Source organism: Pygoscelis adeliae, unplaced genomic scaffold, assembly GCF_000699105.1.
Source record: "Pygoscelis adeliae isolate BGI_AS28 unplaced genomic scaffold, ASM69910v1 Scaffold106, whole genome shotgun sequence".
Taxonomy (NCBI): Eukaryota; Metazoa; Chordata; class Aves; order Sphenisciformes; family Spheniscidae; genus Pygoscelis; species Pygoscelis adeliae.
The window spans coordinates 974,840-989,808 of record NW_008824939.1 but is presented as its reverse complement, the minus strand read 5'-3'; the positions used below and the strand labels follow the sequence as shown (position 1 = coordinate 989,808).

Below are 14,969 nucleotides of genomic sequence, written 5' to 3'. Positions count from 1 at the left end.
CAGGAATGCTGCCCTTCCACTAGACTTGTCCTTCATCCCTGAGGCCAGAAATTAAGCATGAGACTTGCAACAGTTCCACTTCCTTGCCTGGGGCATTTATTTGCACAGGAAATATCTTCAAAATCTCACCTATGTTAGTTTTAGGGCAAGTTAGCCAAAAGCCTCATATAGGCAAAGTTCAAGATCAAGCGTACCACTACAAAGGCACTAACTTGGAAGTTAAACAGGCAGCAGGCAAGCAAGTGAACAAGGAGGCAGGGGAGAGGGAAGAGATCCTGATAGCTGTTACTCAGTTTTTAGGCTCAGCCAAAAATCCCTTGATAACAAGGGAGAATGGAAAAATCAGCACCTAAAAAATAAAAAATTGGAGCACATTACCTAAAGGGAATACTCTAAATAGAGAGAATCCATTTTCCTTTTTAAGTGAGTCACTTTCAAGAATTTAAGGTTGGTAACATTCCTTTAAGATTATACAGAAAAGATAATAAAATACTATAATAAAAATAGCTACCCATTTTATAGAAAGCATCATCAGTAAATGCTGACTAAACTCTTCATAAATCCATTTTACCTGAATTCCCTTTAGAGAGGAAGCACCCATGTAAAGAAATACTCCATAAAGTACTGGCATAGGAATAAACTGCACAACAAGCAGAGAAAGGGAAGAGCATATTAAATACCATTTAACAATTTCAAATGCTTCTACAAAGACATTCTAAACAGTTGAAATTCAAAGTGCCATATGCCTGCATTAATCAGACAAGTTGTAAATTCAGAGTCACTCAATTACAAATTAATAATGTTACTCAGAGTATAAAGCAAAAGAAGAATTTGGCTCTATAGTTTTATTTTCCTCTCATGGCCAGTTATTACAATATACTTTATTCACTATTAATAAAATTAACAGAACTATATGAAAAATGAAAGTGTTTGATACATACTTAAATTCTTTACTTAAAAGACTGCTCAGGAGAGCATCTGAATAGTAAAGCTATAATCCTCAGAAAAACGTTCCAAGACAGACACAAAATACTTCATACTGCTAAAAGAAATGTTCTGTGCTGTAAGCATTTAAAAATGGGTGAATGACCTTTATGGAAGGATTTTGTAAGAGTCTATTTTAAATGTTCAGGCTCTCAGTATACAGTGTGTAGGTAAAGGAATATTTCCATAGATAAGGGTCTGTTTTAAATACTAAATACACAAAACGCATGTTCTATGTGTTTTCAAAGTGAAGGTTTTATGATATACTTAATAAAATACTACTGGGAAGTACAAGTTCTGAAGGCTTATTGACTTCACTGGGACAACATGCAAGTCTAAATACTGGTCTTACTGAAGCCAGTAGCAAAACTCTCACTGATTTCACAGAGGCTAGATAATTCTCAAAAACAGTAAGTGTTATGTATATGGATGGTGTTATATATGCATATAACTAGACACCCAGTTTCAGGACACTGGTGAGCTGTGCTGAGTATGCAGGCAGCATTTCCAAGAAATGAACCACAGAACTTCTCTTGCAACTGTGAAAATATTTTTAAATTATCCAGAAATCACAAAATGTTTTTAAATTTTCTAAATAAATTTACTTACTGGTATAACTTAGCAAGACTATTTCATGATAATTTGCCATACGCCCAAAGTATAGACAAAGGGTGAATCTTCATATACTACAGGTCAGTGGCAAAATTCCCTTTGACTTCAGTCAGGCCAGATTTTCATCACAAGGTTTTTGTTTTAAAAATGTTAGATGTCCCTAGCCATTTTATTATGCAAAATTAGAATTCCACTTTAGATTATCATTGTGTAACATTATGCTAGTTAGTAATGTGCCTGGAAAGGGCACTCGTTAAGTAATACAGTAACAACAGTGAAATGTTCAGTGCAGTGCAGTATTTTTTAGCTTTTCCTTACTTCCCCAAATTACCTTCAGGATACTTGTCAAAAAGACAGATGAGCCCATAAGGATAAAAATCATGAGCCCTGTGACTCTTTGCTCCCGGATTCCAAGAAATTTTGGCTGCTCCCCTGGAGCGGAGCACTCTGATTCCAGTTTTAAGCTATTCACATGGGAAATAGAGAGGACAGTGGCTGCAACAAACCACGGCAATCCCATTATAGAGCACACTCCAAGCATGACTGCCACCATGAGTAGGTCGAGATGGTATCCACATCCTTTCTGTTAAAAAAAGTAATGACAGCAAGAAGATATAAAATGACATCTGAATTAAGGAGAACACTCCTGGCAGGCATTCCTAATGAGCAGTTAGAGACAATTAAAAAATTTGTGACTTGTAGGAAAAAATCGCTTTCTTCTATGTGTTATCCAGGTTGGGTCAGTAGCGATGGCAAACCGGTTATCTAAGGGGAATTCCTACTAGTTCACAAGAAATACTTAATGTTATTAGACTCATTCCAGTTATGAGTTAAGTGTACATATCATAAATCCAATTTACAATGGGCACCAAATACCTTTCCTGCTTATAAAAGAGATACTAGTAAGACAATGGAAAATACATACATTTTCTGTTTTAACTAAATCTCTTCTGTGGATAACAGTAAGCTGAACATCCAGCTGCACTGCCAACTTTTCCACTGCACTAATCTTAATAGACCTTCCATCCATCCTTACACAGGAGGCGGAAAGTATGTATTTTGATTCTTTCCTACACAAAAATTCTTAAGTTAACATTTGCAAAGTCAGTTTATGCTATAAAGGGCCATAAAACCACATCGATCCTTTGAAAGTTTTTATAAATGGTAAGCACGGGACAGTAGTAAGTTTTCACTAACATACTGTCATCTTATCTAAGAACAGATTAAGAGAAATTAAACTATCATTAAGCTATACATTAAACTATAAAATAATATTCATCATCGGGTACTGCTTTACTGGTTTCCCTATTCAATACTTAAAAGTAGTATCATAAACATTCATATGAGAAGTCAGTACAAAACCTTTGGGTTTGGATCATTTCTGTAATAGTCAAATACTCTGTAAATTTACCAACAGGAGGATGTTGCTTTGCTTTTGTAGTAGCGGATAAAACTCTTTGGTCAAATCTTAGATACATTTAAAAACCTGCAAATACAACCTGCACTTGAAAATGACCAATGATCTGCATCAAGCTTGGTTGTTTAGATATCTGTTTCCATAGCTGAGAGGGATATTTCTTTTCAATTTTAGTAAGTATCCAGGACCACTGCGCAGCTGCAAGCAGGAGCTCAAGCTATTTTCCTTTAAAAAGTCAGGTAGGTAGTTATCTCCACAAAATTTTGCAATATGGCAACAAATCCAATGTCATGGTCTGATAGAACAGTGATGTTCATGCAAACAATGTGAATATGTTGAACCATAATTTTGCCTGTAAACCCATGCAAATGCCTTTTGACATAAAAAAAGTAACTAAACTAAACTTGGAAGGGTTTGCTACAGAGACTGCCAAAAGCTGAAATGTGCACTATTCAGAATTTGCTATGGGAAGTATAAAAAAAGAGGGGAAAACGAGTTGGAAGCAAACAAATCATTTCTTTCTGAAGACAACTTTTACTTCTAAAATGGGAAGCGTCTGGGTTTATGAAAATGTAAGCCACATATCGAAATGAAAATGCCATCTTATTTGCTTACATTATTTAAAAAGGGGAATTCATATAAAGTAAAGAAAATGAAAAGAACCAACTCTAGCAACCTTCCCTCACTCCCCAAAAGTGCTTCTGAGTCTTATCTCCAAGACACATCTTGACAAACTCGGAGATGTGTCAAACTCAGATATTAGTTACATGCACAATGCACTCAAAGAAAGAGTTTAATTCTAAATCCTAACAGAGACACCTTTTTTTACCTTCTGACACATTTATGAGGAATGTATCTGCTAATGCATACAGAATCCGAGAGCATTTCCTCACATTCATACATGATCTGAGGAACCTGACATATGGGAAGAAAAGGAAGCATAGCAACAGGTGATGCTACACCAGACCCCAGCAAAACTAAAACGCAGCAAGACAAGGGGGCAGCCAGGAGGACCATCTGACTCCCAGATGCCAGTGCTGAAAAAACACATTCCAAAGCTTGGCAGCAAATTTCTGCATCTGTCAAGTTAACCACATGCAATGCTATGGATTGACATGAAGAGCCAGGCTGACAAAGAGGGCAAAAAAAGAACATATCAAATGTCACAATCATCCAAGAAGAGGCAGCGCAAAGTGAAGGTTGCAAATGCATTTGCTAAAGCAACTTGGGATTGGATTGCTGCTTATTAAAAGTATGTCAAAAAAAGCCTAAGCTTGCTGCATATACATGTACAGAAACCTGCTTCTAGATTTTGCCCAACAGTTTTTCAGAGGGGTGATGTCCCTTTTTCTCTCTCCATCTGTAGGCAACTAAAGTGTTAGAGAACAGAGCAGGAAGTTGTCCTATGTTGTTTTAAGAACCCATTGTGCCTCTAAAGCTCAGTTTTAAGATAGGAAGGGCATAAAAAAAAAAAGGATGGCTAGAACCACAGAGAAGGATGAAGAGAGGGGGAAAAAAAAAATCTTATATTACAAAATAAGCCCCAAATAGTTTTTCAAAATCCAATCCAGTAGAACAACACTGTCAATATCTGAAGAGGCAATTAATATTATGGTACTTAAGGAAATTATTAACTTCCAGATTTTTTTCTTTAGGTGAATGGGTATCATACTTCTAATAAAGCATAGAGGATAGCACTTTCTTGATTGAGAATCTCTGTTCCAAATCACATTCATAAAGGCTTCTGTAAGGGAGCGAATCACTGACACAGGGCACAGCTACTACACAGACCAACAGAGAAAAAGCATAACAATTTAAAGGGGTACTATGTAACATAAAATAAATTAACATACTCAAGTAGATGAAGGTACATTACATAACCTGAAGCAGAAAACGACAGTGAAAATATAACTATTTGACTGAATACCTTTAGCTTGTGTTCTTTTCTATTGATAATGACAGCTGTGATCTGCTGGTCCATAAAGATAAGGATAGTACAAAGCAGGGCTGGAATTACAGCAGCTATCACTGTCCACCAAGGATTAGGCCCCAAAGGAGTAATAAACCAGCCACGATCATCTCTGGTGGGCTATAAAAACAGACACATGCATGACCAGTCAGAACTCTAAGGATTACTTACATTTCAACTCCACAAGAATACATACAAAAACATTACTAGGATATGATTTCCTTTAAAATGAATCTATATAAGAGCACAGAAAAATGCTAAACTTCCTACGATATCAAAAAGAGAAGTTACATATAATAAAATCATCTGGGACATTACAGACTTGGTTGTATTTGATACAATGAGCCCAGAAATTGGAAGGAGCCCCAGAACATTACAGTAGTCTAGGATTTGGGTAATTTGAGCCAGGTTGGCCCTCACACAGAAGACACTAGGAAGCATGAAGGGGCCTGATGGGAGAGGCTCACTTACATGGGCCACTAATCAGAGAGGTTGCACAGTACTTGGTGAACATGAAAAATTCAGAATAGTATCGCTACTCCCTGATGATTAAAAAATAAATAAATAAATAAACCACTCTAGTACACTACTTTGTCAAAATAATAAGACAGTGCAATTTATCAACAAATTACCTTAAAAGCATTCGGAACCTGAAGTTTTGGTGATGGAATCCCAATGGCATAGTCAATTAAAACCATGGACAAAATAGTGAGAAAGACAGCAAAATCACTGACAACAGATCGTACCTACGATATTGAGAGAAACGACAATTTTAACTAAAACATCCATGTGTGATTTATGATTTTTCCTCACTGTTTCAAGCCATTTTGTGCTTACAGCTAAAACCATGCTTATTCTGGTATAATTTTCTAACAGAGAAAAGATGCAGTGTCCACTTCACCAGCAGTTAGCTGAATTTGCAATGCAGATGGAATTCATGCTTACATGTGACTAATGACAACTTTTGAATTAAAAAAATGGCACACACCTTTGTTGGGAAGTATCGGCTAGTTTTGAACTGCTTCAGTGTGGATGATAGCGTTACTGTAGAAAAGAATAAGATGACAGACCAGAAGAGGACATCAGGAACATAAGGGCCATGATGACCACAGGCTCGTCCAACAAACTCTCCATGAAACTTTTTACATTCCTATCAGGGAGAGCAAAGTAGTATTGTTCTGAGAAATATCCATGCTTATATTGATTTTTTTTTCCAATTACCTTCCTAAATTGCAAGCAGATTATATTACTAGGAATAGTAAAGTCATTTTTAGATATTTATTTTTTTAAAAATTAAAACTCCTAACGTTTGTATCTAGTCTGCATGGAAACACTCAAACCCTGAAAAGAATCTCTTTTTTAACCAGTATTAAATGATGACATCACTAAGACATACCATAAGTAAAGACATTAATATAAAACCAGATTTATTTCAAACTGAACAAGTACACTTACTTATTTTCTGTTTACAAACACAGATTTGCACTTCCTGATTCTTTCCAAGAGAGGAAAGCAAAGTTCAAAAGCTACCAAGAGAAAGGCTGCTCCTAGTGTATTCTCAAGAACTGATTTTTTGTTTTAACTTCACAGGCCAAGCAATTCAAGAAAAAGCTACTTAGAATGTACAGTATTAGCCTAAAAGGAGACCAATACATTTAATACCACATGGTGGCAGCACATTCCACAAATTATCTTTTTCTTTAAAAAGGCGAGCTGATAAAATCCAGTAAAACCCCAAATCTATAACATTAATTCTATCCAATATAATATATGATCAAATATGCAGATACAGTAGAAAACATATCTAGTAATTCTCCCATACCATCCTTAGTTATATAAAATCATACTTGTTCCAAGGTAACAAGTGGAGAAATAAAGAGTAGCTCTAAAAATGTGAGCTACAAGCTCCAGACTCGCAATCCTTTCCTTCTCCTTCCCAAATCCCTCCACACATATTAAGCAAAAAGAAACGCAGCATGCAGAATCAGAGATTCCAGGCAGCAATATCCTGCCAGATAAGGATCTTTTAGTATCAAATGAACTGGGTCATTGGCTCATCAGACTCACGCCACAATACTGTGGCCTGCCATGTTATGAGAAACTTTGGCTTTGAACAAAGGCTGGCTTGAAAAAAAACACAGTTGCTATTTGATGACTGTGAGACAAAGGAGTGCAAAACTTTTTATATTGGTATAGCAGTAAACCAGGAATAATTATGATGCACTTCTGACTGATGAAATAAAGATTTTAGATGGGGAAAAAAATTCTCAGGAAATCCCGAAGAAATTCACAAGATTCTGGGACATCAAACAGAAAACTTGTTCTGGCCTGAGCTAGACCTTGATGTTGGCACAGCACAGGGATGAATTTCATCATATACCTACTGAAAAGGATCTTGTCACCGTCAGAATAAACACTTTGCTCACACTCATTTTGTCCTAGATAGCAAAAAAAATTGTTGGTCCTACTGTTGTTTTTAAGAGAGAATGCCAATCTAGATCTTCAGAAACTTGAAATTTTTAAATCACACACAAGAAACAACAGTGTAAAAGACAGTGGGGTGAGACTGACCAAATATTTAGAGACAACTAGGTCTAATCTTCTACTGCAATTCTCTAGAACAGGAGAATTGAAGTTTCCCGATGATGCTTGCAAGAAATAAATACATGAAAGTAGGAAAAATTTCAGTTATTTCTTTGACAACTATAGGGACTCATGGGAAAAGTCGGTCACTTATACTGCTACCCATGTAAACTCAAGTTTCGGTAATAAGCTTTTACAGAAGTTTTAAAGGGTTTTATATAATGCAGCCGGTCTTTTACATTTATAGTTAAAACAAAATCTGTTATTTTAAATCTCCTCAGCTGCAAATGTACTCTGAAAAACACTGTCAGAGATCTGAGAAAGTGAGAGGAGTCGTCTGCCCCTGCACAGATGCTCTTAGAGTGTGCTGCAATTTTGAGAATATTCATTCTGGATTGCTGGAATCCCTCAGGCCAGCAGTTCTCAACTTTCTTTCTGCTGTTGCCACACCAACAGAGTTGAGGAGCAGTCCTTGCTATCAAGACAGAGCAGTCATGGAAGGCAGCTCTTGCTTAACTCATGATAGGAGGACACCACTTCTTCTGCGTTCCTGCCTTCGAAAGAAAAAATGATATCTGCTGGAGATGGTCCACTGGATTGGCTTTTAAGCTTTTCATTTGGTTATGCCTACGATGGGGTTAATTCAGTCGTATTTTTGAGAGGTGTCTTTTGCACTCAATTCTCTTTGACTGTGTAATGGAATGATCCATTTCTGAGAAAAAGTGGCGGCCTGATCTCAATACGACATTTTAATCAGGTTCTAAATGTTGCTTTAAAAAAGGCAAACCGGAAGTAATATATCCTTTAAACCTAGAAAACTGTACCGTTTAGAAACAAGTTACATATCCATGCAAGCTCCCCAAACTGTCTGTACCTTGCCCCCCACCCCCACTCTATCCCCCCCGAAAAAAAATTACACAACTAAGACATACATAACACTGAAGGCCTACGTAAGAGACAAATTTAGTCACTGAACAGAAAATGTTACAAAATTTCTCCCCTTCCTCTCCTTTATGGCCCGAACAGCTGTAAGAATGTTTTAGGGGAAATAAATGCTTTCTACACAAGGGAACTTTGGTTTTGCCATCTGGCAGAATTTAGGACAAATCCGTTGTCATTTGACATGTTTAGACTTAATCTCAGTCAAACTCTTGTGCTAGTGTGTCAAGAAGTTTCCAAAGCAGGGCACAAAACGCACATACTTGCTTTATTGTGTACTATCAAAGGCTGCAAAATGCTTACAAAAGGAGATAATGCTACAAAGTCTATGTTAATCTTTGTTAGTATTTTTTATGCTTTATTTGAACAAATATGATCAGAAAAAACATGGTATTTTTTTCAATATATTTGCTGCAATAGGAGAGACGAAATTATTTATGCTTATGCCTTTATTTATTAAGTTCCAATATTTCACTTACTGACACAGTCAGGTTCCCCCATGGCACATCAGATGCAGATATATTGTAGTCCTGCCAGTATCGTAAGGTTTTATTGCTAGGATGTTCTGGTTCCACACAACTGCAACTGAAAAGACAAAATAGTATTTTTTTCTGTAATAATAAAAGATGTATCACATATTAATCCAAATTATCAACTTTATGACATATTGAAATTGTGCCCTACTTTGCCAGATAATTTTAGTTCAAATGATAATTTTAGTCCAGCACCAAAGGCTCTGTGAACTTTTGTGTCCATTGTTTTTTCTTTCCCCACAGCTGCTTTAAAAGCATGCTTTTCATTTTAAATTGTGTATTTTAACATACAAAACGTGACGAGGCAGCGTGGGAGGACAATACTGCAAATAGGTAATTTAAAATCAAAATTAAGTCTTTAAAGCCTCTGAAGCAACTGTGGGAGGCTTTTTCTTTGACAAAGCCTTCAAAATATGTAGGATACCCTGTAGGTTCCAAGATGTCAAGTGTGCTTTGCAGTTCTCTTTAAATTAATTCAACTTTAAAAATCTATAGTACTATCTATCCTGCTAGTGTTTTAACGTGCTTATGATGGCTGTAAATAAATTCTGTACTCACCCTTCTGCTAAAGTTTTCAGGAGTAGCTGGGGACACGATAACATCTGACTATAGAGTGGAGAGCCATTAAGCATACATTTGCATTCCAGTTCTATATCAGTTTACTCACTTAGCTACGCCATCTATTTTCTCTGTGGCTGTTTATCTTTCCACAAAATGACAATTCTCATCTAGATTTGTAATATTTTCTGTATAAGAAATTCTACCATCTACATTATGAGTACAGAATAGTGCCACAGTATTTCAATTAGAATACTCTACGTGTGACAACAGCTGCATTTAATATATACATAGAGAGAGATGCAGGCTGTCTTTGTGCAACTCCTTGCTTTTATTTTAAATGCAGCTATTTAGAAAAGAAAGAAAAAAAACCTTACAGCCCATGAACAAAAAGCAAAAAAAAAAAAGCAACAGCATTCAGAGAAATAGAGGGCCTGAGCCAAAAGTCATTGAAGTAGACTGGATCTTTCAAACATATTTAAAATGCTTTGGATCAGGCCCCAAGTGCAGAATGAATGTGTGTTCAATGCAGTTTAAAATATTACAAAATGGGTTAAATGAAGCACATCAACTACTAGTGAGCTACGGTAGCATAATAAAGTCAACAAACAGTATGTCTATGTTATCATAAGGGAGTATTTGATGTTCATGCAACAATACAGAGGTGGCTATTTCAGGTTACTACTGTTTCCTGTGAGCACAGGAGCTCCCTGCACCCTGATGTCCATCGCTGATTGCAGACTGGCCAGACGCTGGGCGATGGCCCATTGGGGTTTGATTACAGTAGGCCAAGGTAACGTGGGCTGTTCAATCACAGTCACTTTCTCACTAGAAGGGAAGACTGTGCATGTCACCAACACTACATGGTAGAGCTACACTTGCTGCAAACTGCAAAATTACATTTAAAAGTTAGAGAAGCCAAAATTTCTATTTCCTTAGTCAGAAACGTGACAATTGAAGCTATAGTTTAATACAGCTCAAGTAATTCACCTTCAGATGAGATCATCGCCCTGTTTATTTCTATATCAATACCACTTTCCTCCTTCACAGCATTCCAGCCTGGCCTTTACCAAGTTTCACAGGCATTTACCAACAGCAGATTGTTTATCAGCAAGTAAGTGACTTGTGCAAGCTCCACCCATGCAGACCAAAATCACCCTGCACCAAGCTTTTGTCACTGAATGGGTGCAGAATTTGGCCCTAATTGTAAAGATCAGATCCTGCTTTCTACTGAGATGATCATTCAAACAATGACCTCAGTGTTTTGACATATATAACATTACATTGTTTTCAGTATTATATGCCTTTTGGCAACACTGACATTTTGATGTGAGATTGTATCATGGCATAACTGTCTTCCAGCATCACACTAATTGCTTAACATTATAGAAATGTGAGATAGTAAGACACTGCCTGTCCAGCGCAGAAAACACAATTGGAGGTACCATTCAGCCCCAGAACATAAAAGATTATCTACCAAAATGTGACATTTCATAACAGATATAATTGCTTCAATGATGACTATTTCCCAACACAACTGACCTGCAAGGAGAAACTCACATTAGTGAAATAAGGCTTTCTACTTTAATCTTTTGAAACTTTTAGTCTCTTTCATTGCCATTTTTTACTCTGAGAGGTCAGCTCTCAGAAGAAAAAGTAAAATACACCGAATTATTAACCACTAACACATCTTTCTATTTTCTTGATAAAATATTACTCAGAAGGCTGGAATAAGTAAAAATGTATTGCCTCTTGGAGGTTCAAATGCTCTTAAGTTCTTGTAAAGTTGTTTGAAGTGCTGAGCACTTGCCCACTACAAGAGATCTATGTGGAGTTTATGCTATTACCAATGAGCAAGAGACTATACATATACCTACAAGTATATCTTCTAAGCAACATTCAGCTCCAAATACAGTACCAACTTAGCAACGTACTCCCATGCCTTTTAGTGATAAGAAGTCAGCAATCATCTTCGTTATGCTAAAAGATACAGAATGATTCATTTTATTCTCTTTCATCATGGCTAGGAGGAAACTGCTTTTTTCATGGCTAGAACATAGGCAGGGAAGTATCTGACATTGGTTGTGGTAGCAAAAGCATAGGTGTCACTATAGTGGGGAAAAAAAAAAATCTCTGCTGCCAATCTCACAATACACCCATTTCATCACACTGATGACAGAACAATTCTTTTTGCGTCTTTACACTTTTGGCTACTGCAAGACGTTCTCATCTCCTAGGAGCAATTCAGATGTCTAAACATGGGTGCCTGTATACCCCATAGTATTTGTGACATCCATGATGGGTTGGCACATATGTGACAGGGTCTATGGTGACTCATGCCTTTGTTTTCACAGCAGGTGGAGGCTAAGAGATCTAAAATGGCACTAGATACCCAGTCACAGGTCACTCCCTTCTATAAAATGTCCGTATTTTGCAACTAAGCAGAAATCAGTGGAGCTTGCTTTCTTCTAGAGTATTTAAACATCTAATACAGCCTATTACAGCCAATTACAAAGTGGCTTATAAATCTGAGGTAGACTAATACATCATTTCAGACATGACAGTCTTCAGGAAACTGCAGGAGAACTGTCATAAGATCAGAACTGACAAAAGGAGAAAGTAACAGAAAAATAATGGCCTGAACCTGCTCTCTAGAAAAATAACCAGAGCAAGGAGTCTTTATTGCCTTTACATCTTCCAAGGTGCTCAAGAAATCTCTGGCAAATCAGGATGAGGAACAAAGGTAGATTAGAAATAATATATTTTAGGACTGGCTGACAAACTGGTGTCCTCTGGAGCCAGTACCTCTCTCCCTTTTACAGGAGGATCAAGACTTCAGATAAACCTTCAGCACCAATCCAATTGTAACAGTATAGGTCACTGATGGCACCCCCCTTCCCTTCTTTGTCCTCCCAGCCTCCCCACATTTTTCCTAGCTCTTTTTGCTTTTGTTTCATAAGTCTCAATTTCATAAATTTCATTAACTTGAGGCAGCCATCATAACTTCATTGTGTGCACCATTTCCTACAACTTGCCCTGTTTTAAAAGAACAGAGCTAGGATTTGACAACAGCAGCTTCTTGCTCCTTTGAAAGCCTCATGGCCATTCACCCCTAGGCAGTTGCCATTTTTAAGCATGTTGTTTTCAAAACTAGGAGGCACTTACTATTAATGATTTTATCTGATTCATAAGGCACTGTTTTGGAGCTCCTATTTTTCCAGCACGTACATATTGCAAGCTACACCTATTTATTCTAGTTAAGGATCTGATCTATAAAAGATGCAACTGCAGCTTCTTCATGATTAGCCAACATACCATTTCCCCTTCCTAGAAGGGCAAAACCTCTTTCTGGCTCACTTAAGATAGAGAATGAGATTTGCTCAATAGGACTATTTATATTATTAAAAAACAACATGCAAGTATGACAAAGAAGTTACGAAACGTACTTGTTTAAACAATATGTCTCACTGAATATCAGAGCACATATTTGGTAATATGAGTAGGAAGTTTTTCCCCTAAGACACACAGTATGCTCTACGAGTGTGCTGTGCACTGATGACATAACAGAGACAGAATAAGATGATGGTATGAAATGGGAGGTAACATCACTAATTTTGTTTTAAAAGTAAGGTATTAGAATATATGCACATGTATTCTTCATGCTACATTTACAAGATTGAAGAAAAGTACATCAATAGCAGAATGCTATGCATGTTTAGGTTGCCTCCAAATACGCCATTTTCATGTGAATTACGGGCACTCGCAGAGTCCTTCTGTTTGTCTAACAACTGCTATGGGAAGGGGACAACAATATCACAGATGACAACTTCTCTGCTGTCCCATACCTACAACACCTGTGTATTCCTGACATTATATTTACCCTATTCCTTCTCATGTCAACATTCATAAAGACAAAATCAAAGTCTCAGTGGAGAAGAGACTGGAAACAAAATAATTAATACTGATGGGAAATGGACTTGTCTGTTAAGTTCTATTCTCAGTATCATGAAACCCTTTACAAGCACAGCTGTCATGGCAAGACAAGATTTTTTCTTCATTTATTCATGAGATCTGCCATCCTGAATTAGACCATTGAGTCATTAAGTTAAGTAGTCCATCTCTGACAATCACGAACATCAGTAGGCATCCACATATATTCTCTAAAGTTAGAAGTCTATATAGTTTAGTTGGTGAAGTTGAGGAGGAAAACAGAAAAGCCTATAAAAGTACCTAGACAATGCACTCAGCAGCACAATTTCACACACACATTGATAGAGATAAATCTGAGGGGAGGGAACTGATGTTAGAGTGAAGAAATCTCAAAGAATCAGGTTTCTTTGGATAGCACATGAGGAGAAGAACGTTGCTCTGTCAAGTGGTAAGACTAGAAAACAGATTTATAATCACATTGTAGTTTTGTTAACCTTGTCTGTCACTCATAAAGGTTGGTCTTTATGAAGTTAATGTGCAGAAAAGTAGTGTAATTATGTGGGATATTGACAATTCATCTGAAAGCTTTCACTGAGAAATAGTTCTAGGATGTCACTTCACCCCACTTCCAAAGTTAAAAAACCATACACCTGAGGAGAAGAGATTCAGTATAATGCTGGTTCAGAAATAATATACTATAATATACTATAATCCTATATAGAATCATAGAATAGTTTGGGTTGGAAGGGACCTCTAAAGGTCATCCAGTCCAACCACCCTGCCGTGGGCAGGGACATCTTCAACTAGATCAGGTTGCTCAGAGCCCAGTCCAACCTGACCTTGAATGCTTCCAGGGATGGGGCATCCACCACCTCTCTGGGCAACCTGTGCCAGTGTTTCACCACCCTCAGCGTAAAAAATTTCTCCCTTATACCTAGTCTAAATCTACCCCCCTTTAGTTTAAAGCCATTCCCCCTTGTCCTGTTGCAACAGGCCCTGCTAAAAAGTTTGCTGCCATCTTTTTTATAAGCCCCCTTTAAGTATATGGTCAGCTTAAGTTTCAATTGTTCAGGTCTAGTGTATCAATACACATAAATGTACCGTAACAAAACCACCCAAGGATTTTATGTAAGCCTTTCTAGATTTTGAAGGCATTGTGTAGACCAGTTATCAACTACAAACTGAATGCTGCGGAGAATTGCTTAACAAGGACATCTGTTCCCAAAGTGGAGGGGATGGGTAGTAGGAAAGAATGAGGCAAGGTGGCCACTCCCCGGGCTCAAAAGAGAAAAAAAAGAGAAAAATGAGTCAATTGGGTTGGGCAGACATAGGGAAGTTCTAGAATAAATGGAATAAAGAAAAATCATTTCTGGATTCCAGAGTTTGGCAAGAAACAAAAGGAAACTAGCAGTGAAACTCAATGATGGCAGTTGCATGGTTCTGG

At 37.2% G+C, this 14,969-nt stretch overlaps 1 protein-coding gene across 1 annotated transcript in view; it reads right to left on the bottom strand.

The window, feature by feature from the left end:
• Positions 1–14,969, bottom strand: part of SLC4A10 (solute carrier family 4, sodium bicarbonate transporter, member 10) — a 125,704-nt gene that overhangs the window by 12,762 nt on the left and 97,973 nt on the right. The window contains exons 15-20 of the mRNA XM_009325384.1: positions 8,984–9,089; positions 5,971–6,132; positions 5,615–5,728; positions 4,941–5,102; positions 1,928–2,179; positions 572–640 (exon numbers count right to left, since the gene is read on the bottom strand). Coding sequence (XP_009323659.1) covers positions 572–640; positions 1,928–2,179; positions 4,941–5,102; positions 5,615–5,728; positions 5,971–6,132; positions 8,984–9,089 — 865 coding nt within the window. The remainder of the gene's footprint in view (positions 1–571; positions 641–1,927; positions 2,180–4,940; positions 5,103–5,614; positions 5,729–5,970; positions 6,133–8,983; positions 9,090–14,969) is intronic.